General features: G+C 39.0%; 1 protein-coding gene across 2 annotated transcripts in view; it reads left to right on the top strand.

Annotated features, from left to right (window-relative positions):
* Window positions 1-23924, top strand: part of LOC111862464 (4-coumarate--CoA ligase) — a 61304-nt gene that overhangs the window by 17122 nt on the left and 20258 nt on the right. Inside the window, exons 3-8 of one of the 2 annotated variants that reach the window (XM_023847925.2) lie at window positions 1010-1360; window positions 4343-4497; window positions 8293-8467; window positions 10469-10647; window positions 13413-13568; window positions 21926-22483. In XM_023847925.2, the coding sequence (XP_023703693.1) occupies window positions 1010-1360; window positions 4343-4497; window positions 8293-8467; window positions 10469-10647; window positions 13413-13568; window positions 21926-21958 (1049 nt within the window). In that variant the 3' untranslated portion in view covers window positions 21959-22483. Of the gene's footprint in view, window positions 1-1009; window positions 1361-4342; window positions 4498-8292; window positions 8468-10468; window positions 10648-13412; window positions 13569-21925; window positions 22484-23924 lie in introns of those variants that run through there. The other variant, XM_023847924.2, reaches the window with a different exon arrangement.

The raw sequence follows: 23924 nt of genomic DNA, 5'->3' as shown, positions 1-23924 counted from the left end.
CTATGCCTTTAAGAATAGCTTTTTACTCCACGTATCACCTGTCTTAACATTCAAAAACTTCCAGCACAGAGCGTGTTGGTGTGTTTCATGAGTCGTTATTTCTCACAGCAGCAATGACCGGTAGGTCTCCCTGTACGAGTAATAAACACGCAGTGTGTGTGGCTTCTGAGACGTGACTCTGTGTAGTCTGGTAGGTAGTTACCAACGTATCAGAGGAACCTGTTGTCCCTGCATTCAGGGAGGATGATAACCTATAAATGGAGGTTCCACCGTATATGTGCTCTTCACCGCCCGGCTAACGCTTTTCCTTGTCGTGGCCAATCACAAACGCATAGAAGCACATAGCTTTCTCCCTCCAGTGTACTGCCTCATATTCCCCTTCAGTCATCTAGCCGTTCTGTTCACACCAATATTTGTAGCGGTAGTCATGTGACAAAAAGGTAAGGCATATGAAGACATATGGGGGTGGATGTATAGGTCCACGTTTTATTGACCTCGGCACTAGTTGATGAGTGGTCAGCTTCACCCCGGGAAAAGATCCCCCAGTACCCTCTGGACAGAAGGCTGGGTGAGCCCCAGAGTCGGTCTGAACGACGTGGACCCTATCGGGACTCGAACTCCGACCTCTCAGTCGTCCAGCCAGTCGCTATTCCGCCACCGATAGCCATGTGATAACCATCGTTAAACCAGACGGGGTTAGAGGGGAAAGCCATGTTCCACAGCCCCAGTGGGTCTAAACTTTCGCTGTATGCAAAGCTGTGCATGGAGAATGCCAGACTAAATAAGTAAAATCTCACTTCTACTCATTATTTCCATTTTTAGATTTTGTCTTTGTGTCTGAGATTAAGCTGGAACTGTTGACAAAACTGATATTACGGCCACAGTTTATTTTAATTGTCACAAAGCAGAAGGGACCCAGAGAGCGGCCGAGCGCCGTAATATGTAGGCCCCTCCGGGGCCAGGCCCAGTTCCTTATACATTTTTAACCTTACATCTCTTTCGTGTGCAGAGGAGATCAGGCGCCAGTTCACGAACGCGGGGGTGAGGGTCAGCGTCACGATCCCCCAGTTGCTGCCCATCATGACAGAGGTGGGGCCGACGCTACCAGACTACAAGTGCACCATAGTGATTGGTGAGGACGCTCATTCGGCGGACAGGACAGTGCTGTCCTTCCGGCAGCTGCTGATCGAGTCCTTGCCTGCAGACATCCCCAGAGCATCACCAGATGACGTTGCGCTACTGCCCTACTCCAGTGGTACCACGGGGCTGCCTAAAGGGGTGAAGCTGTCCCACCGGAATCTGGTGTTTAACCTGCAGCAAGTGTTGCATCCTGACATCGTACTGCATGTTCCCACAACAGGCGAGCTTCTATAGAGCACTAGACTATACACTAGGATAAGGGAGGAGTGGAGACGAGGCTCCACTCACTCACGATGACACACTAGGCTAAGAGAGAGAAGACGAGGCTCCACCCATTCATAATGACACACTAGGCTAAGGGAGAGAAGACGAGGCTCCACTCACTCACGATGACACACTAGGCTAAGGGAGAGAAGACGAGGCTCCACTCACTCACGATGACACACTAGGCTAAGAGAGAGAAGACGAGGCTCCACTAACTCATGATGACACACTAGGCTAAGGGAGAGAAGACGAGGCTCCACTCACTCACGATGACACACTAGGCTAAGAGAGAGAAGACGAGGCTCCACTCACTCACGATTACACACTAGGCTAAGGGAGGAGAGAAGATGAGGCTCCACTCACTCACGATTACACACTAAGTTAAGGGAGAGAAGACGAGGCTCCACTCACTCACGATGACACACTAGGCTAAGGGAGAGAAGACGAGGCTCCACTCACTCACGATGACACACTAGGCTAAGAGAGAGAAGACGAGGCTCCACTCACTCACGATTACACACTAAGCTAAGGGAGGAGAGAAGACGAGGCTCCACTCACTCACGGTTATACTCTAGTAGTTAGCAATCTTTTTTTTTTTTTGCATGAGGACCAATTTAGGAAGTATAAAAAATACACGTATTTATGACCAGTATTTTTAAATGAAAACAAGAACTTCTTTACTAATTTACTTTTAATGAGTCCAACGGAGGAAAATATTGTCACATGTATGAGCGACTATAAACGAGGTTTGGATTGGTAATTGAATTTATTGAACGCTTATACACGTACACACAGTTCATAGCTACAAGTAACTATAACGCTGTGACTGAATCACACACTCTGCAGTTCTCTAGTATAGCACGCACTAATTCCTCTCAGTCTGCTGTCTTCAACAGTCGTTGCCTGGTAGCGACTTTCAACGGACATTCCCCATATTTTGGGTTCCTGAACCATCTCCTTGCCTCAGCTACCAGCTTCTAACAGCAAATGCTCACAACGAGGGANTGAAAATGATTGTTTTTGTGCTATATACAAGTCCTCTGTCAGGCCTGGCTTTGCAAAGCAGATGATGCCTAGCTTACATATCTTATGCTAAAATGGCTGCTTAGTCACTTGAACAGTCATAAGCTTGATCATCGCCAAGTTTGGGCCTTTTAAAATTTCATTAACTCTCACTAATTTTCCTGCTTATAACACCTCAGCTTAGACTGTGCAGAAAGCACCACCCCTCTGTGTGCGCACAGCCATTGGCTCAGACCACACAGAAAACACCGATTTCCAGCCAGTCCATACCCACGTTAGGAAACTGTTACACAGTAACGGGCGTTGTTCACTGCATGTATGTATTCTTACAACTTAGATTACCCTGTACACATTTACTTCCGTCTTTAATGCAACTTTGTTTACAATTTCTCCCCAATTTAAAATCACATTAAAATTAAACTGCGACATGTTTCGGCCTTACTTGGCCATCCTCAGGCAACTCTTCATTTGTTTAAATCTCTAGGCTGCATTTGTTCTGAAGTTAAAATATTCCAGTGGTCTTGTATTTTCGTCATTCACATTAAAATAAATATACTTGAGAACATCACTCTTATCTTTTCTTGCACAACCTTCTTCTTGGTTGGCATCCATGCATTCTGTAATGTATATGTTTACAATTTTTATTAAATAGTAAAAAAGTAAAGGAAAGTTATCCCTGTACCAGGCTGTGAAGGCCCATAGGGTTGTGAGACGTTAAGGGTCTCACATTAACTAGACAATTGGCTCAAAGATGGCGGAAAGGTTCTCAGCCACGCACCGGCTGTGCTTTACTCCCCAGGAAAATTATTTAATTAATTAAAGGCTGAGTGAACACCAGGGCCATAATATGGCTGGAAGGATTAGGCCCCTCAACCAACTACACTACCACGTGTCCCCTTACAATTTTTATTATAGTTAAAAAACATAACATAAATTGTTAAGAGTTGGGAAGTGTACCATATTATTTGAGCAATACTGGATTTTCCACAGCCAAAGCTAATTCTTGAATACTCTTTTTCTTTCTTGTCTTGGCAAACATTTCATTGATGGTTGGTTTGTTCTTTCCAGATTGCTATTTAGTTCATTTAGGCATTGTGTGGTATAAACAAGACAGCAAAATCACACAACCAGTCATGATCAGTATGCTGTGGAAAAGACTTTCCCTTCATGTTCATGAACATATTAATTTCCAACTTTGATTCGTATACATGTTCAAGCACCTGCCCTCAACTCAACCAGTGCACTTCTGTTCCCTAGCAATACTGGTGGAGCTTATTGTACCATATCAACCCTCCATTTAAACCATCTTTCATAGACAAAGAGAATAATAAAAGAATTCACCTTTATAATGAATATTTAATGGAATTTTTATTTTTGTCAATATGTAATGGTCATTTGGCTCCTGAGTTATCAAGACAAAACACTGAAAGAGACATTTTTGAATATTGGACCAGCAGGAGTGTCTGTGCTTCACCAAGTTTACGATTTATTTCTTTGCCAGTGTGTTAATAGCTAATATTTAAAAAAATAACAATACTGAAATTAAGAATCTGAAGTTCATTCCTTAACTTAAAAAACTGCAAATGAGGATTTGAATTGTATCCAGAAATTCTACCACAATATTTATTCATCATTTTATTGACCATATTTATTGTACACATTGATAAGTGTACTGAATAAAATACCCACTGTCTTTGGTTGTCCTTTGTTAAGTTTGCAGTGGGAAATAGAAAAGTTACATCATTGCACCAGATGAATGCTAACACTATTCAGAAAAAGATATGAGTACAGTTTTCTTCTGCAGTATATGGTGTAGGAGTGTAATATACAGCATTTGGTGATGATAAATATTCATGTTCCTCTAAACATTGCAACTTTATGCTGTATTATATGTGGACATGATATGATGTTGCAGAGGAAACACAAGAAGTGGTGTTAAGTGTTTTGCCCTTCTTCCATATCTATGGTTTCAATGGGATACTCAATACATCACTCTTCTATGGTCTGCACGTGGTATCCATCCCAAAGTTTACACCAGAGGACTACATTGCCTGTGTAGCAAAATTCAAGGTAACAACAAGAATAGTAATAATTCATTTCTTAGAGTGGTTTTCAACAGCAGTGGTCTATTAGTGACAAGCACCTAAAATACATGATAAATACAAAGGAAACAACAGCAACAAAAACAGCATGCAATAATTATCTCGCTAAACTGTTCTGACTCCACTCGTCAAATCAGAATTGGTCTTTCCATCTTTTGTATGGTCTGGCTCATCCTCTCATACCTTTCAGTGACTACTGGTAAAATTGTCATTAAATCTACTTTCACTCATTCTGTCCAGGTAGTGGAAACAGTTAATCTGATATGAGCTATTTTGCCTGCGACATTAAATTTGTGTAGCTGTCTACTGGTTGGTTTCTGATGCACAACCTGCAACAATCTTAAGGAACCTCATTTCAGCTGTCTGATCCATACAGAAATGTGGATGCAGCCACCACTCTATAAAGCTTCAAGAGCCGCTGTTATTGCACTGTCACTTCTCTTAGTTGTATGACATGTTACCAATGTAATTAAATGCTGAAAAACAGAGAGACTGTACTGGGGGGGGGACACGCACAAGCGAGCGCACACACACACATATCAAGTGATCAACAATATCTGTTGAGAATAAAGTAATGAAGTTCATGGAGTGTTTTTGTTTGATCTGAACATCCAGATTATCATATTATGAGCTGATTGTGTAGTGTTAAATTTTTCACAGATGATTTGTCGCTATCCTTGCCATTATTGGTCACTTTCTCTGAGACACTTCTGATGATTTTCATCATCCTTTAGTCTGTGAAAGAGACTATGTAGTGTGAAAAGGATCATAATAATCCAGAAACATCTTCTCTGCACTAGTGTTTTTCTATGTAGTTGACTATCCTAACAATATGTTGGTAGGGATGTTGGCTGTTGAACCTATGGACACTGCTGAGAAGTTAAGAAGAAAAACTGTTTCCATTCAGTAAAAGATATTCCTGTAACAGGCCATAGAGGCCCATAGGGCTGTGAGACATTGAGGTCACATATTATCTAGACAATCGGCTCACAGATGGCGGTAAGGTTGACAGCCTTACATGCTAAGTTTCCACTCTGTGGTATCTCTAAATGATGTCAAGTGATGGAATAACACAGGACTCCTCTGTTTCAGAGTACAAGAATGTATTTTAAATTTGACTTGAACAATAACATACACACAGGGACATTTTAATCAATATAAGCTCCATATGTCTGTCAACAAACTTTACGTACAGTCTGATGCATCACAATACAACTGAAATATGCTCAAAGTATGTTAAATTTTATAGGAAAGAGTGCAGAAAAAGCTTCATTAAACTTAAAAAATTACAGCAAATCATAATATAAATTAAAAATGGAAAACACCTCTCTTCTAATTTCACCTACATGCAAAATTTTATGTACAATTTGATTTTTAGTATCTCAACCCTTGTCACAAGAACAAAATTTAACCTGGAGACTCTTCCTTTTTGATTTTCCTAGAGACACTGGAGGAGGTAGCTTGTACACTGTACCTTCACTAGGAAATGAGCATCCTGAACAGAAACAAAGTTCTTTAACCTAATTTTCTTTCAGTATTCAACCTCATATTGTGTGGTACTTGCTGAAACCACTTATGCAACAGAGCGACTCATCAACTTATTACCCTTGCATTGAACCACAAGGAAATCTGTTTTCCATTATCTTCATTTCCTAATTCTTGCTGCACCAATACTTTAGGTGGTTTGTGCACTGTTGTCAGTCCTGTTTAATCTGTGCCATTGTTGAAAATTCTACCTCTTTAAAACAGACTGAGAGCTGCTGAAAAATTCTGTCACTACAGTTGTGTTAAAGGTAATAGATCTGGACAAAATTGTAGTCTCTGGCATGTGCAATGCTAATTCTGCATTGTACTTGAAGAATATACACTACAAAACTTGCCCTGAAATTTTATGTTCCTCCTTCTGTTCTTTTAAATTTAGTGAACTGGTAAGTTAATTTATGTATTCTTACTGCAATGAGTCCATGCTAAGTTTTGCAGAAAACAACAGGTAATATGACAACTTCCTTTCCTCAGCTCTGAAAATTTTATCATGGTTAAAGTTTTGATTGTACAAAAATATTGCATGCATGTATTGAAATTCACACTGTTATGTAGTGAAACATACTCCAGCTTCAGTAACACCAACAAAAGGATAAATATATATAACATTTAATTTAATCATTAAATCAGCACAAAATTATGAAGATTGCATGAAAAGATTCCATGAATACTTAACTCTGAGTGGCTCAAAACACACCAGTACACTGTCTTCCTACAGGTGACTACAAAATTGAATAGATCTTTGTTAGTTCCCTGAGGGAACAGAAAGATGATACAAGCAGCATCCCTGAGTTGACACTTTCCACTACTTATACTGTCACGTGTTGGGAATATGTCATGCGACAAATAACTTCACGCCATTTTGGATCTAACGAATTTATTGAACACTCACATTTACACAATTCACAATTTCCCAAGTACTGCCATCGGCAGCATCACAATTACATCTTCTGCTGTAGTCACTTCCATGCACTCGATACAACCCGACTGAGCGACTGCTAGAGTGAAACTGACCTCGGCAACTTCATGATCCACCGTGTCACTCCTGATCACACACTCTCTTCACATACTGCTCAGCCGGCTTTTTATACCGTTCCCTGTTGCCTCATGTTACCAGTGGTGTCCCCAGGGAACATTAAAATGAGGGTTTCTTTGTCACTTCACCATACCTCTGCAAATTCATCTATATACAATATATAATATATTGTCGCATGTCTGCTAGACAATGCGACAAGAAATTGTGTGGGTTCTCAGATTTGAACAAATATTTATTAGATAGTCTCTTTTACATTCACACTTACAATTATTCTTAACTTATAACGTCCTTTAGATGGTTCTTCTTCAATGTAACAACTTCTTGCAGTGCTGATCTTGGTGAAGTCTTCTCTGTATCTCTGTAATCTTTTCATATCACTTTGCATCTTGGCTCATTATAATCTCTTTGTATCACTTTGTATCTCAGCTCATAATCTGGTCTCAATTCCGACCTGGTCTTCCCTTATACCTTACCGTCAGACGGGCTAGAAGACACCTTGTTCAGGGTTCCATTTCACATGTTCTATCCACTGGCAGCTAGTGTTTCTTTTGTTGTAGTGGTAACTTCGCTAGTTAGCTAGTGTATTCTCTCATTGCTACGAGTTTTCCTAGCCGTTGTCATGCAACTGCCTCGAACAATTCATTGCTTAGGTTTGCTAACTGTTGTATAGCAATGGATATGTTCTAATTCCAGGCTGTTGTAGTGGGAACGTTACTCGTTGCCCAGGAAATCAACCCGGATCTCAACCATTTGGGCTTTCTGGCAGCATGCCACATGATATAAAATTTACCCTTTGAAGGCTCTTTGTCTCTTCTTATTATTTATTTAACACTACCTGTTTTGGTCTAACTGCCCATCATCAGGTGTATAAGACTGTTGATGAAAACTGCTGCTCTATTTTTATGCTGCTGTACTTTGCATTTTATGAGTAATGTAAAAGGATTATAAAACGTTTGAAGTTATGTTTTAGATTATCATGCCTTGGTTACTTTATTTGTTTGGTGTGTTGGTTTCTTCCCTTTGTACTGTGTGTAGCTGTTCATTGAATGTTGAATGCATAAAAAATCTGATGAAATGATCTGGGAAAGAAAAGGTACAGGCAGAAGGACAAAATCTGCCCACATGTAAAATGCACTGAAAGTATTTCACTGCACATTGTGGAGAATATTGGTATGTCTCTTACAGCCAACAATCCTGTTTGTGGTGCCTTCCTTGCTGCTGTTTCTGGCATCACATCCCACTGTAACAAAGGAACACTTGTCATCTATTGAGAAGGTCATATGTGGAGCTGCTCCTGCAACAAAGAACCTCATTGATAAATTTAAGGCCAAAGTCGACAGAGATATCCAGTTCAGTCAAGGTCAGTAGATGTTATTAGCATGAGATTTAAACACGTAGGTATGTCAATAAGTGAGTTACAAATGGATATAGAACTTAAACAAATAAGAGTACTGATTTGAAAAATGCTTTTATTTCTCAACATAATCTCCCTGTACATTGAGGCACTTGCCTCATCGTTTCACAAGCCCCTGAAAACCAGCAGCATAAAATTCTTTGGGCTGCTGTCAGAACCAGGCGGTGACTGGGATCATGAAGGCATACTGCTCACCGCATGCCAACTCCTACTGTAACATCCTCAGGAAACTTCATAAGGACATTCAACGGAAGCGACCAGGACTCCTCACCAAAGGCGTGTTGGTCTTGCATGACAACACGTGTCCCCATACTGCCAACAAGAGAAATGAGACACTGTGAAATTTCAAGTGGAAAGTCCTTGAGCATCCTCCGTATAGCCCCGACCTTGCTCCAAGCGACTTCCATTTGTTCTGCCCTCTTAAACATCATCTTTCAGCTGGACATTTTCCTGACGATGAAGCTGTAGAAAGGGAAGATCTTCATCCAAAAAAATCTATGTACACCATAACAGCTAAGGCTTTCATACATACTGGCAAGAGTATAGAATAAATTCATGTCTTTCAGTGTCCTCTATTAGGACAATGGCAGGAAGTGGGAAAAAGAAAAGGTACGCGCACACACACATACACGCACACTAGAATTTTCAAAATAGTAACAGTAGACATATTTCACTTTCTCGTGCAGTCATCTTGACTTTCAATGCATGTAGTCAAATAGTCCAAATGTTCCCTGATTTAATCAAGATGGGCTGATTTTGGTTGAGCCTTATGCAATGTCAGCATTGCGTCTTGATGTTACTAATTCTTGTTTCAGATGTAGTTTCAGTAGTGCGAAATCATAGGTTCTTCTGTACTTTGTTCAATTTGCTCCTTAACCTCAGTATTGTTACAGTTAATGGCTGCCCAGAATGTTAATCATCAACACTTGTCTGCCCTACTTTGAATCTTTCCACTAATTACTGTGTAACAGTTTGTGATATGCTTCACTCATTTAACCCATTTGTAAAATTTCCTTTCATTCATGTGCTTATTTTCACTTTCAACTGTCATTCCTCCATAAATTTCATTAGTTTTCACATAATCACAATGGATCACAGATCACTGTTCCCTGGCATATACCATAAATAGAGCAGTCAGGTTAACCTGGAGGAGGAACATTCCTCCGAAACGTCAGTTAACAAAATATCTACATGGCACCACATCCCAGAAGATGGAATTCTTTATAGTTACCACCATGAAAACCTCAAATCTTACACAATGGATTTATATGCTTAAAATTATTTTCAAAATAAACAGCAGTTATTTCCCTAAACAATATTCACCAGTGGGTCTTTATAATTGAGGCATGTTGTTCTCTATGAGGTAGAAACTGAATATATAAATATCCTTTACATGAATTTCAGGCTACATAGGGATATACATATCACAATAAAATATTTATTTTCACTACAATGAAAACCATCTGGGTACAAATGAAGGAAGGTTTGTATTGTTTATATTCAGAACCTTTTTCAGTACTATTAGCATTACTATTTTTTAGTTGACCTAATCCTTTCAGCCACACTAAGCCCTGGGGTTTACTCAGCTTCTAACAGAAATGAGCACCAGGAATTAATTAAATAATTTTCCTGGGGAGTAAAGCGTGGCTGGCGTGTAAGGCTGACAACCTTACCGCCATCTTTGAGCCGATTGTCTAGATGTGGGACCCTATGGGCCTTCATGGCCTGGTACAGGGATAGCTTTAGTTTTTTTTATTACCATTACTATTCATTTAATTTGGAATTGTCTTTTTTTTTTGTACTTTCTCCCATAATCCAGTATCAGAGCCCACTTTATTTACTTCAAAAGGTGATATGCAGTTAATGCTATATTTGCATTATCAGTGAGAGGATAAAAGCTATCAGCAATGTCATCCGCAACAACTGTTACATGAATCTGCTTTGCAGGCTATGGCATGACAGAAACATCGCCTGTCACTCTGTTTGTACCAAGGGATGTACCATTGAGTAAAATGGGTTCATGTGGCCAACTGATTCCTCACACACAAGCCAAAGTGGTAGACCTAACAACAGGGCAGTCACTGGGCTCTCATCAGTCGGGTGAGCTGTGGGTCCGGGGACCACAGGTGAGCATGCCTCATAAGACAGGATTCACTGCTCCTTCTCAATCAGCAATACTGCAATATTAGTTGTCCCTTGAGCATATTCAGTCTCACGTAGCGCTTTGATGTAAATGTTGCAACACATAAAAGTACACAGTTTGGTGAAAAAGTAGTACTGCAGCTTATGGCAGTTTAAAACTATCTCCATATTGCTGCATACTGATTTAAAAACTATGCAGTTTCAATCTTCATGGTTTAAACATATGTTATAGAGAACAAGTGCATGGCTAAACCCTTCCATAATACATATGAGCTTACTGGATGAAAACATAAATACCATAAAGAAAAAATAAGAGAAACTCTGTAGACTAGACTAGTCTAAAAGTAAATGCAGACAAAATGAACTTCAGAATTTAATGTCTTCCCAGGAGCATGTAGAATAATATTGTGGCATGCTGCCAGAAAGCCGGAATGGCTGAGATCATGGTTGATTTCCTAGGTAATGAGCAACATTCCCGCTACAATAGCTAGGAATCGGAACGCCATACAATTATATATTGCTATATAATGGTTAGCAATCTAACAGGGAAGTTTCCACTGTTACACATGAACTGTTTGGAACAGCTTTTGCATATGTAACAATGCCATGCTGAAGTATACACACATGGTGCTACCAGCTCACCAACGTTAGGCACAGTACTGGTCTGCTGCTCATTGGAAGGAAAAGCTGACAGCTGACCAGACAGTAATTTGATAAAGACACTTCATCAAGAGCTATGTAGCAGACAACTCTACAGTGAACTGTGACACATACAGTTCAGCTATTCACAAGTAGGCTGAGCAAGAAAATGAAAATGTTATTGCAACTGAATGTATTAAGCGCCTCCATCTAGTGCTGAGGCCACGAATGGTGGAGCTATGCATTTTACTACCCCACGTGTGTTAATGGCATAGCACCCAGGAAAATTTTTATCTTTATTGCATCAATCACATTTTGTACAACTGTGCCAAATATGCTTTGAAAGTTCTATGTAGCACTGAAAACTCGGTTTTAAAAGTGTTTGCAGATTTTTCAAACTTGGTTAAAAAATGAGAACATGAATTTTTTCTTTAATTTTGTAAAGTTCAGTACCACAAAGTCAAGAGGCATGTTCCAGCTGTATCAGCTTTAATGCAGTCAAGCAAATCATGTAGAATTGAAAATCAATAGTAGTTAATTTTTTTTTTTCACTCGGCTGCAATGACGGCCATGTGGCAATATGCAGTTTCATTTCTGATCTGGTCAACAAAATGGCAAGCCATAAACTAGGAGCACTTTCTGAGCTATACCTTCATTTCTTTCACCATTTCATGCCACAATTTCAGGTCACACTTCTCAAATTTGAAACATGAACAACACTTTCTTGTGACCTTTATTTGATTATGGAATATTTCTGGAATTCCTGGAGAAAATAATGATGTTCTTCCATACAAAAATTACATTTGCATTATGGAAGGCCTATTATTCAGTTCATATACCCAACAAATTTAAACCTGAAACACTGAATGTGTACACTAGAGATCTCACATATATTGAGAAGTGGTTTCCTTTTGAAAATTCTGAGTGTTTCAAGTCTGGCTGCTCATGAGAAATTGAAGTAATTCAAATCTGGATGTTGTCACCATGGAAAAAGGAGCTCCATTCGAATTATATTTATGAGGAAGTTGGTAACATGGACATGATGTTCCCTTCCCTCTAAACAACACCTCTTGATAAGTACAAATATTTTTTCAGCAAAGAACCTGCAAATCCAGATTTGTTAAAAGTAGTTCAATATTCTTTCTCATTCCATGTGTAAACTGTGGTTGTGGAAAGGATTTTTAGTGTCACGGGTAATGCATGGAATGATGAAAGCAACGGACTGAGTGTTGAGTCAGTAAGAAGTAAAATTTTTGCTTTTATAAATGTACCTTTGGGTTTGTTTAGAACCAATATATGAATTTTTGAAAAATAAAAAACTGATGAACACCATACAACATCATGTAAAATGAGATGTAATATATATTTTTGCCAATAAACGCCCCATACCTTTTTTTTTTGGCCAACTAATTTTTATCACCTGCATCCAATGCTCTTGTTGAAACCAACTGGGAAACCTAGTTGGCTCCACACCAAATTTAACATGATCAGCCTCAATGTTTCATCAGCTACTGCCATCAAATCTAAGTGATGACATATACCAGGCAGTCATCATTTTGTTTTACATTCTACTAAAGACTTATCTCAATAAATGTTGCATATTTTTCCAAGATCTACTACCACACATCATTCTGCACCCTGGATTACATGCCACTAATTTTGCTCTCACCTCAGAAGTTTGTTCATCAACCATGTTGGTATTATCAACTGTAAGAAATTTAAGATTTTGAAAAATATAAAAGAACTGGAGTGTCTCTGATGGCACATTCATACCACATTTCAGGAAAATCAGTTAATATAAAGGGGAGAATCACAGAGAGTATGATGATCTCATAAGGAGACTAACAACTAGCATGGAAATAATTCGTGGCTGTATAACTCATGCCAAATGCACTGGTTACTCACCACCAGAGAAACATTAAATAAATAAAACCAAAATGACGCTTAAACTAACTTAACCTAAATATCTGTAATGTCACCACTCAGTTTCTAGAGCCTTATATGACAGACATTGCACTTCATATCTTCCCATCTGCACCATCGTGAGACTGCCATGAAATGCCATCTGATTCAGCAGACTAATGTTCTGTATTATAATATGTCATGTCAGGTGATGCAGGGTTATCTTAACAACGATGAGGCAACCCAAGAGACAATTGACTCGGAGGGGTGGCTGCATACTGGTGATGTTGCTTATTATGATGATGACGAGTACTTTTACATTGTGGACCGCACCAAAGAACTCATCAAGGTTAAGGGAAACCAAGTAAGTTCACACATTTAAGCACTCACTTTTGCCTGCATCTGAACCACACACAAAGTAGCTTCACAATTTTCTTGGTATATAAAAATTGTATCTTTTACATATGTAATATAACCACAAAGATGTCTTGGTGTAGTGGTTACAAAATCCTACCACACAAGGGACAATTTAAAAGGATCCAAACCCTGTTCAGCTCAAAAGTCTCCATATTACATATAAAAGGTCAATGCTTCCTACTGCTGTTTTGTTTGTTAGCAGTCATAGTTAGTAGCCATTACAGATAGGAGCAGAACAAGGCAGCAAGGAACAGCGGCGGAAGGTACACTTGGGTCCGCATTGCAGGGTTCACCTTTGCTGAAATAAAAATCAAAATGTATCTCATGGTAGTAGAACTGTTTAGTGCTTCCTGTTATTTTATCAAGTTGGCATCTTGTTATAGATGTTATAGATCATTCCAAACTTTCGCACTGTACATGATCAGCAAAACTGATTTCAAAGAGTCCCCCAGGGGCTATAACATAAAGAGAATAACAAGTTACTATTGGTTTATTCAACCACTTTGTCAGAAGCTGAGACTGTAGCATTAGACAGTATTTCAGGTACTACCCCAGCATTTTCCTGGAAGAACTGAGGTAAACCACAAAACTCCTCAGGACAGCCAGCATTCTGGTGAGATTCAAACCCATCAACGATGGGGTACAAGTCACAGAAACATACTTCATCATCTCTTTTCACTAACCATATGGTCACTCTCTCTTGGTTAGCATCTCACTCCTGTTCATCCAACCACAGCTTCATGCTGAAAAATGCCTAATATCAGAATTATGCAAGAGTCATCAAACCTATCCCAAACTCATGGCAACTAGAAAGTATGCTGAAATGTATCTGACATAGTTTACTCCTGAAAGCCAAGGCCACACATTAAGCTCCAGCTGCAAAATCTAACGATCTGAAATCAGAATTGATGCCACTTGAACCAACTTGCTTGATGGATCAGTGTTAAAAACTGTAACGAAAGGTGTCATGCCAGCATCATTACAAAACTTACATTTTATTTTGTATATTTTTATATATCTTCTAGAAAACAAAAACAAATTACTGATATTAATCACAATGGAAGCAATATGATGATGAGCATTTCTAATTTTATGTATTGAAGATAATCATTTGTGTTGTCTGCAAGTATTAATACTTCTAGTTTTTCATTTGTGAAATCAACCTATAGATTTTGGACTGTGCAACTTGCACATTGTTCCATGCTAATGTGGACCATCGTCTTGTTGAAAAACTGACCTTGCTTGTAGACTGTCATTTTCAATTTCTGGGGTCACAAACTGTAAGAAATATCAACACCTACAATTTCTTTATTGAAAGCCGTCACAACATAACAATATTAATACAGTATATGTTGTAATCCATCTCCTCACCAGATTGGACATATACACATAAATGGAGGCATCCGTCAAATAGAAACTGAAATTAAATAATAATGTAGAATATAGCAATGGACCTCCGAGCACCATAACAACCGTTTGTGTATATAACATGTCTGCATAAGTACCACCATACATTATTACGATTACAACTATCTACTTTGAAATACCGTATAATTATATGTACAGCTTTTAACTGTATTTTAATTATGTAACTAGTTCATTTTAAGATTTACTACATCATGTAATTAGCTCACAATTTAATAGCTAAAAGTTTTAAGTGTATTTACCTATTGATGGCTTCTTGAAAGCTGAAACATGCAGTTAAGTACTACTTGAAACTACACACATATATTAATATTGTTGTGTTGTGATGGTTTTCAATAAAGAAATATATAATACAAAACAGGATGCATTCACTAAAGAAAAAACCCCTACAATTCCAATCACACTGTTTTCCAAAGAAAACAATTTCCATGCGTGCCACTCACACAAAACCCATTCATAGCTGGTCATGGATGATCATGCGAGTGTGTGCAGGACACTAGTTTTCTCAGACTCAGCGAAGAAGTTTTCACAAAATACAAATGTTTGAACAAGCAAGTTAGCTCAATCAGTAATACATTTAATAGCCTCTACTCCATCAACACTGACAAAGCTGCAGAGTGTCTCAACACATAAGTCCGTAATCCAAAGACTGCTGATGTCATGATATCATACCACACGTGTGAAGGGTGTGAACAGGAATGGGACAGCTGCCCCATAAAAGCTTAGATGTTGTAGCCACTAAATTCAGTTATATTTACGGTGGTATGTAACTGATTATACATAGTGAAAACACTTTCATGGTTAAGCTGTGAAGTTACTTTGTGCTCAACCTGTATATCATGAACAGAAAATTTCTGTACCGATATTATATCCACCTACAAGAAAGCAAAGGTACCCATGTGACCAAGCATCACAACATGAAGACATACAGGTGGTGCAAGTCCCATACATTTTTGGCTTTGCACCACATGGAGGTAAGTGAAAACATGGGCGTCACCACAATTACTTCCTACTTACTGTGCTGAAGTGAAGAATTTCTTATATAAAAGGAGACAGGAAATTAAAATGATAATTTCCTGTACTCTATGGGAAGTTAATGGTAAGAACATTTCTCAGGATTACTGGGTTTTCTGACTTTGTCCATAGTCCAGTATTCTAAAGAACACAACGTTTCGGAAACTGGATCTGTTTCCACCCTGAGCTGAGGGGTTGGGAGACACCTACATTTCATTGTACACTTTCCTGTTATCTCCTGGTGACAAACCCCGATCTCAGAGAGAGGGAGAGAGAGAGAGGGAGAGAGAGAGAGTGAGTGAGTGTGTGAGTTTATACTGACATACACTGTCCAGTGACTGAGTTCAGCTTTTTGTAAGATACCCACTTCACCCAAGGATGAAAACAGATTCAGTTTCTGAAATGTGTTTTTTGAGTACCAGATGACGGACAAAGTCGAAACCCCCGATAATCCTGAGTGTTATACACAACTGGCAGAACCCTTTAGAATCTAATCATATTTCTGCCCTTTTTTACTGCCATCACTCCAACATCTTGGAGCATTCTGAGCAGCCATACTGCCATGCTAAATGCTCTGTTCGGTATTACAGTATTTTGTTTTGAGATCTGTAATTTTATTAGAAAAATCTGCCTTTAGGGAAATGGATGTACCGAAGCATTGGGAACCTTTCACAGAACCCTGTGAAAGTAGTTGGGGAATCACTAAATTAAGGACTGCATTCCCCTACTATTACAGTTTATGGTTGCTATACTGTTTATTAAGTAGTACAGGATATATCATTTTAGGCACCCTATTCTTACTTAAAAAAACAGGCTTATGAAATCATCATCGTGTCTGTGTGTGCCTTAAAATTTTTTGAAGGAATTGAACAATTTTAATAAAATCTGGGGCACTGGAAGTCACCCAAAGCCTATATGTTTTATATCCTACGAGTAATAACATGAAAAACACACAAACTTGTGAGGTGGGAGTGATACGAGCGCCAACTAATATGAGGTAAAATTATGGTAACAGATGCTCTGTGGTCTAGTGGTCAGAGTTCTGGCTACAGATCCGGAGGCCCGGGTTCGATTCCCGGCACTACCAGATTTTCTGAGAAGTAGTGGGTCTGGAACAGGGTCCACTCAGCCTCGTGAGGATAATTGAGAAGCTATTTCAAGGAAATAGCGGCTCCTGTCTAGAAAACCGAGATTAACGGCCATGGGGATTCATTGTGCTGATCACACAACACCTTCTATTCACTAAAATTGGCACTAACTTTGTCGACAAGCAGCGGTCACTCAGTCAGTATACAGACTAAAACCATGGAGTTTGTTTTGTTCTTGATGTCTGAAAAATATGCAACTCTCCACAATATCATTTCTTGTAAAATGTAACACATGATGGCTGTTCAAAAATTTTTCATTCAGCTTTTACTTTCAAGGTGATAACTGAACGAATATGGAATTAGCAATATGACATTCTGAATGAAGACATTGGTGTGAAACCTTGACATTATAAAGGTACAGTTATCCCTGTGCTTAATTAATTCAGCGTGGCAGTGTAACTACAGATCCATCATTATTAACCTCAGCACTAGATAGAGGTGAGCGGTAAGCTTAATGCCACTGTTACTATACCGCAAGTGAAACTACCTCCAGTACCCATTGTTCCATAACAGGATATGTATTTAAGATAGAAGTAAGGTAAAGTTGTCCCTGTGCTTAAATAATTAAGCATTATGCCATGAAGTTGTATGGGACTGCAGAGGTATGGCTCCATCATTCTTCACCTTGGCACTAGATGAGAGATCAGCTTCATGCCCTGGCTGCTTTACTCCTGGGGAAATGCTCCTGATAGTCACTGGATAGGAGACTGAGTGGGCCCCCGAACTGGTCTGCACACTGTGAAGAAAAATCTTGCCCCTTCTGAGATTCAAACCCCAGCATTCCAGCCCGTAGCCTCTATTAAAATAAACAAACATTAAAATCACATACAACTGTTCACCACTTGTTGACACTAATACAAACTGGCAAGAAGTCAAAACTTTATACTGAATGAATAAACAACCAATACTTAGATGTCACTGTTCAATATTATTACACACACTAAAGGAAAAATTATAAATATATAAACCTGCTTAACATATACTTCCAAGTTGTACTGTAATGGAGAACTACATTAAAAAGGAACAAATTTGATTTTTTTTTTTGGTTATGTAAATATGCTGTCAGCATGAGGACTATATAGTGTGAGAACTATCATTTCAATAGTCTGAATGTACTCAAGACATTCTGTTATTTTTCCTTAATTGTCACGCACATACACACAAGGAAGTTCAGGTGGGAGGAACCTTAATTATTATTAGCGAGACTCACAAATTTCATTTTGAATATAGAACAATTTCAGGAACAGTGGAGACAATCTCAGCTACCTGGTAATTGTTTAGGCGTTCAAGTGGGAAAAATGAAGTACATGTCAAGTCAGGCCATACAGATTCAGTTGGAAGAGGACTCCTCCAGTAATTACCCTGTCTTTATTTATTTACAATTGTATGAATAGTTATTCTATTTGGAAGTGTATTATCCTGTAATTTATGCTTGAATCTTCTCCTTGTCTTTCTTACATAGCTACTTTTCAAACAGGTATTTTACATGAACACTCGTTTCAATGCACATTGCATTTTGACATAAGTAATGCAACTTTAGAATGTATAATATTGTAGCAAAGGCTCAGGATTATGGTTGGCCCACGCTTAATGCATAAGTGCACTTCTCAAGAGCTGCTAAAAGAATTTAGTGAGGCAATATTGATGAGATAATATGATATGTGTGTCTTGAGTTTGCTATGAGTCCAAACCAGTGCTGTCGAGCTGATGTAAATATTGTCTGTCTCTCCAGATTGAGCAGATAAACAGTTTTAAAACTGAGAGTAGTAACTACTGAGAAATATTACTGATATCAAATACATACAAAATTGTATCAATCTTCTCTCAAAGATAATTCCATATATATATATATATATATGTATATATATACAAAATGAATGGCAGTTATCAGTGTGGGCTCTGACATAACAAATAAACTAATGATCATACATTCCACTGTCATCACAGACTGAGGAAAAATTGGGAGTACAATGGGACACAGTACTTCAGCTGTTTACAGAATTCAAGGCCTGAGATTCAGTTAGGAAAGAAGTGCTGTACAACATTATCAGTGAATTCAGTATATTCAGGAAACTAGTTAGGCTGATTAAAATGTCCTTAAATGAAAACGGTGGAAAGACATTGGTTAGATGCAGTTCCTGTTCACGCTGGTCTGGAAGAAAGAGATGTATTATCACCATTACTTCTCAACTTGGCTCCAGAGCAGCGTGAGTCAGACACAACATTTCTCACAGACTGCTGCTGTTAACTGCCGATAGCAGAATGAGACATTAGTGCTGATAAACGCGCACACTCTCACTAGCATAGAGCGGACGGATCGTTTCTCTGCAACTACTGTGCCCTTTCCCACTAACAAGAGTGCATTAGTGTCGCTGAAGACGGTCAATATATACACATCACGGACATAGAAATTATCAACCAAAATCTCTGAAGTGTTAAAGCAAGCAAGTGTATGAAGCATATATTTCTGAAGGGTGAAAACAGTTTTCCAAAGGAAGGGACAAAGTGGAGCCTGGGAGTCAACTGACATCAAAATTGGATGAAAACATTGAAAAGGTCATACCTTTGGTGCAGAATGATCAACATTTTACTGTCAGAATGAGGAAGAACTAAATATTAACAGAGACTGTGCAATTGATTTTGATGGAAAATACGGAGATGAAGAAAATTTGTATGAAGACAGTGCCCAAGAACTTCATTAATGACCAACTGAAGTAGCTGAATTTCTGGAGGAGACGCTTTGTGTAACTTTCCCTCTTCTCCACATTGGAGGTTTGTTTCAAGGGGTCACATTTAAAAACTGTAGAAGAGATTCAGATGGTTATGAAGGCCACTCTAAACAACATGCTGGAGAATGACCGCTGGAAGTGCCTACAATTGGAAACAACTCTGGAAATCACATACAGCTGTAGCAGGGAACTACTTTAAAAGAGACCACTGCAGTTCAAAATAAAATTCAATACAGTGCTACTTGTGAGTAACAGTCTCCTTTCTTTAATTGTCAGACCTCATAGATGGAGCATGTTTGAGAAGAATATCAAATCATGATGAGATTGGTAGCAAACACAGGATGAATGAGTGATGAATACTGGGTTTTGATCAGAAAGTCTGAAGGGAACAGACCACTTTGGAGAATTAGGTATAGAAGGGATGATATAGAGTGTACATAAAGTCCTGGAACACTTTAAATTATTTATTGCACAAGAACTACAAATTATACAATCATATTCGTGTCTTTTGAAGAGAAACTCTGAAAGTTTATTTTTACCTCATAAATTTTCGATGTGGGAACCATGAGTGACTCGGCTGACGTCCACACGGTAATAGAATTCTTGCCATACCCTTCCCAACATAGCCTCATCGACTGTGGTGGTCGCTTACCGGATTCTCTCCTTGAGCTCTGCTACATCACGTGGAAAAGGCGGTACATACATCTGATCATTAATGTGTCCCCATAGAAAATAATCACACGGAGTGATATCTGGAGATCGTGGAGGAAATTTTGCGAAACATCTGTCCCCTTCTGCAGCACGTTCCATCCATCGCTGGGGCAGCTCCGTGTTCAGGTATTCACGAACTTCACCATGAAAATGGGGTGGAGCTTCATAGTCAGCGTCTTGCGCAGAATTTTCCACACTGTCATTGGGGTCATTTGGAGCTCACGGGGCGCTCGGCGCACTAATTTCTTCTGACTCCTCGTGAATGTCTCTCTTACATGCTCCGCATCTTCTTCACGTACACCGGGACATCCACTCTTCTTTTCTGGGCACAAGCAACCTAGAGCCACGAATTTCTTGTGCCAGTGGTAAATTGTCTTCCTGGTTGGTGGGTTCTTACCATACTTGGTCCTAAACTTTCGTTGCACATGTGTAGCGTGCTTATTTTTGTCGAATTCTAACACACACATGGAGCGTTCCCGCCAACTGAAGTCGCCATGTTTGCAACTAATGCCGACTATCGGCAAATGACGGAATTACGCGCATTGGCGGATCATACAAACTTTCAGAGTTCCTCTTCAAAATGACACGTATATGATGTCGGTATAATTTGCAGTTCCTGTGCAATAAATAATTTAAAGTGTTTTAAGACTTTATGTACAACCTGTATAAATATTTCTTACGAGGAACAGAGTAGAAGGGTGTGAGCTGGAATTATGTAGTTCAGAATAGGGATTAGAGGTGGGCTGTTATGGACATGATGATGAACCTTTGGGCACAATAAAAGCTGGGGCATTTCTTGAGTAACTGAGTGACCATCACCTTCATGAGAAGGAACTGTTGCATAAAGATAATACTACAGAAATTTAAAGATGAAACTGGGGTGACCACCACAGCTGACCTGGATCAAATGACCAAATGGGTCTGCAGACAATTCAACTGTACTTGTTACATGCAACTGCCAACACATTAAATCTCAGGCAGTGGTCATACTAAATGAATCATACAAGACACCCTGAAATGCTGCAAAAGTAGACCCTCAGCTTGATTCAGCTTGACTCATTGTAAACTGGAAATGTATGCAAACCAAACACGTAATCTTTTACAGCATATTAGTGATTCAAAGTCTACTCATTTGGATTAATATGTTTGCACTCCAGAATGATCCTGGCATATCCGCCACACCAGATGTAGAGGTTATGTCATTATAAAATGTTTTTTTTAGTGAGGTGTTGATATTTCAACTAGACTTGATTTATGCTACCATTATTTGATTCCAGGCCTTATTTCTGAAGACAACAAGCATCATGTGATTGCTATAATAATAAGGTTCCTATGTTCAATGGGTTGCTATAACTTACTTCCACCTAATTAAAACACCATTATTTCTAATATCTTCGCACCAAATGTATTTTGTTCAACAAACAATATAATGAATATTGCATAATTCAAATGCAATTTAACAAATAAACATGCTCTCACATGCATTTAAATTATAAACATTTAACTTCATCATGAAGACGGCTGATGTGTGCATGACAGAATGAAAACACATTATTCTTGTCACAGAATTTATTAAGCTGTGAAATACAGAGCCTGCAATTTTAATATGAATCAGTCTTCCTTATTCTTTGATGGAAATCCAGTATAAACTGATGGGAAGCAAGTGCCTTCTCGATCAATTTAAACAAACACAGACAACTTAAGAAATAATAATATGAAGATGATTATATGGCAGTGTTTCTACTTGACAGTGAAATCAGTAAGATAAAGTTGTCCCTGTGCTTAACTAATTAAGCAGCATGGCATGAAGGCATATTGGGTTGTGGATGTCTAGATCCATGTTTTCTTGACCTTGGCACTAGTCGGAGGGGATTGGTCAGCTTCATGCCCTGGCTGCTTTACCCCTGGGGAAAGAGCCCCAGGTACCCATTGGATAGGAGGCTGAGTGGGCCTCAGAACCGGTCTTGATGATGTGAAGAACAGAAAATTCTTGACCCTATCATATTCAAACACCAACTCCTTGGTCATCTAGCTTGTAGTCAGTCACTACAACCATGCTATCCCACCTCAGTAACATGACATAAATCAGAGTCTAAATTCATAGTACAGCTTCAAGGTAGAGAACTTACATCCAAGAAAACAGAAACAATTATGCCTCACTGAATTAACACTGCCTGTCACCCATAGATGGCCCGCATTTTGTACTTTACCATAATAAATAAGTCTGCATTCAAACACTGAAATTAGAACTAACTGCCGAAACTTTAGTTTCACATGTCTGCAGAATTGTCATGCTACTGCATAACTTCACTTCTCCATATTTCATTTCTTCAGTGTAACAAGAAAAGTCCCTTTCTTTATCACCTTTAATCTACACTCACATTTTAAAAGGATCGTTCATTCCAATACAAACATTGTATTCTAAACACATGGGGATCCAACATGTAGCCCATGAAACAATCTTACTTCAGTGACAGGCCTAAACATTTTCACATTGATCACTTTTAAATAAAGGAGCAAAGGGTCACATGACAAGCAGCAGCTAATACCCAAACAGGGTTGGAAGCTTCAGAAAATTACAGTTCCAGACACTGAGGAACAGAAGTTAAAGCTGTCTGACAAATGTGTAACACAACAATTATGGTCACTTGTCTGTCACCTTAGCTAACAATACAAAAACCACAACATTTTGAAAATGAGTTCAAGTGGAAAGGATATGAAGATACTGCTGTTCTGATGGCCCCCCACCCCAAGTCCAGACCCTGAATCAGCTCTGCCCAACAGAGTGGGAAGCTTTGTATTGTTCAATGTATCATTCTCCTTCTGCAATTTTGGGTTACCATAGCAATGAACTATCAAGGCTGCGCCATAGCTAAAGCAGTTAGTCGCTGGCTTCCCACCGCGGCAGCCCAGGTTTGATCCTGGGTCTGGTCAAGTGCGATTTGTGGTGGACACGGTAGCACTGGGACAGGTTTTCTCCGAGTACTTTGGTTTCCCCTGCCAATCTTCATTCCACCAAATTCTCCATCATCATAATCACCTGGGGCAGGACACAATACACCAATCAGTGGCTGCGGTGCCAAGTGGACCCAGTTGGACTCCACCCCCCACTAAGTGAATTAAAAAAAATGAACTGTCAAGCGTTAATAGGCTATATATAGGAGTTATGTTAACCATCAACACAACAAATATACTCAGTTTTAATATTTTACAATTCGAGGTTTATTCCTGCTACATGTTTTGGTCATATAAGACCATCGTCAGGCAGTTTTATAT

Source organism: Cryptotermes secundus, unplaced genomic scaffold (assembly GCF_002891405.2).
Source record: "Cryptotermes secundus unplaced genomic scaffold, Csec_1.0 scaffold816, whole genome shotgun sequence".
Classification (NCBI taxonomy): Eukaryota; Metazoa; Arthropoda; class Insecta; order Blattodea; family Kalotermitidae; genus Cryptotermes; species Cryptotermes secundus.
The sequence above is the reverse complement of the archived record's forward strand: the minus strand, read 5'-3'. Positions and strand labels throughout refer to the sequence as shown.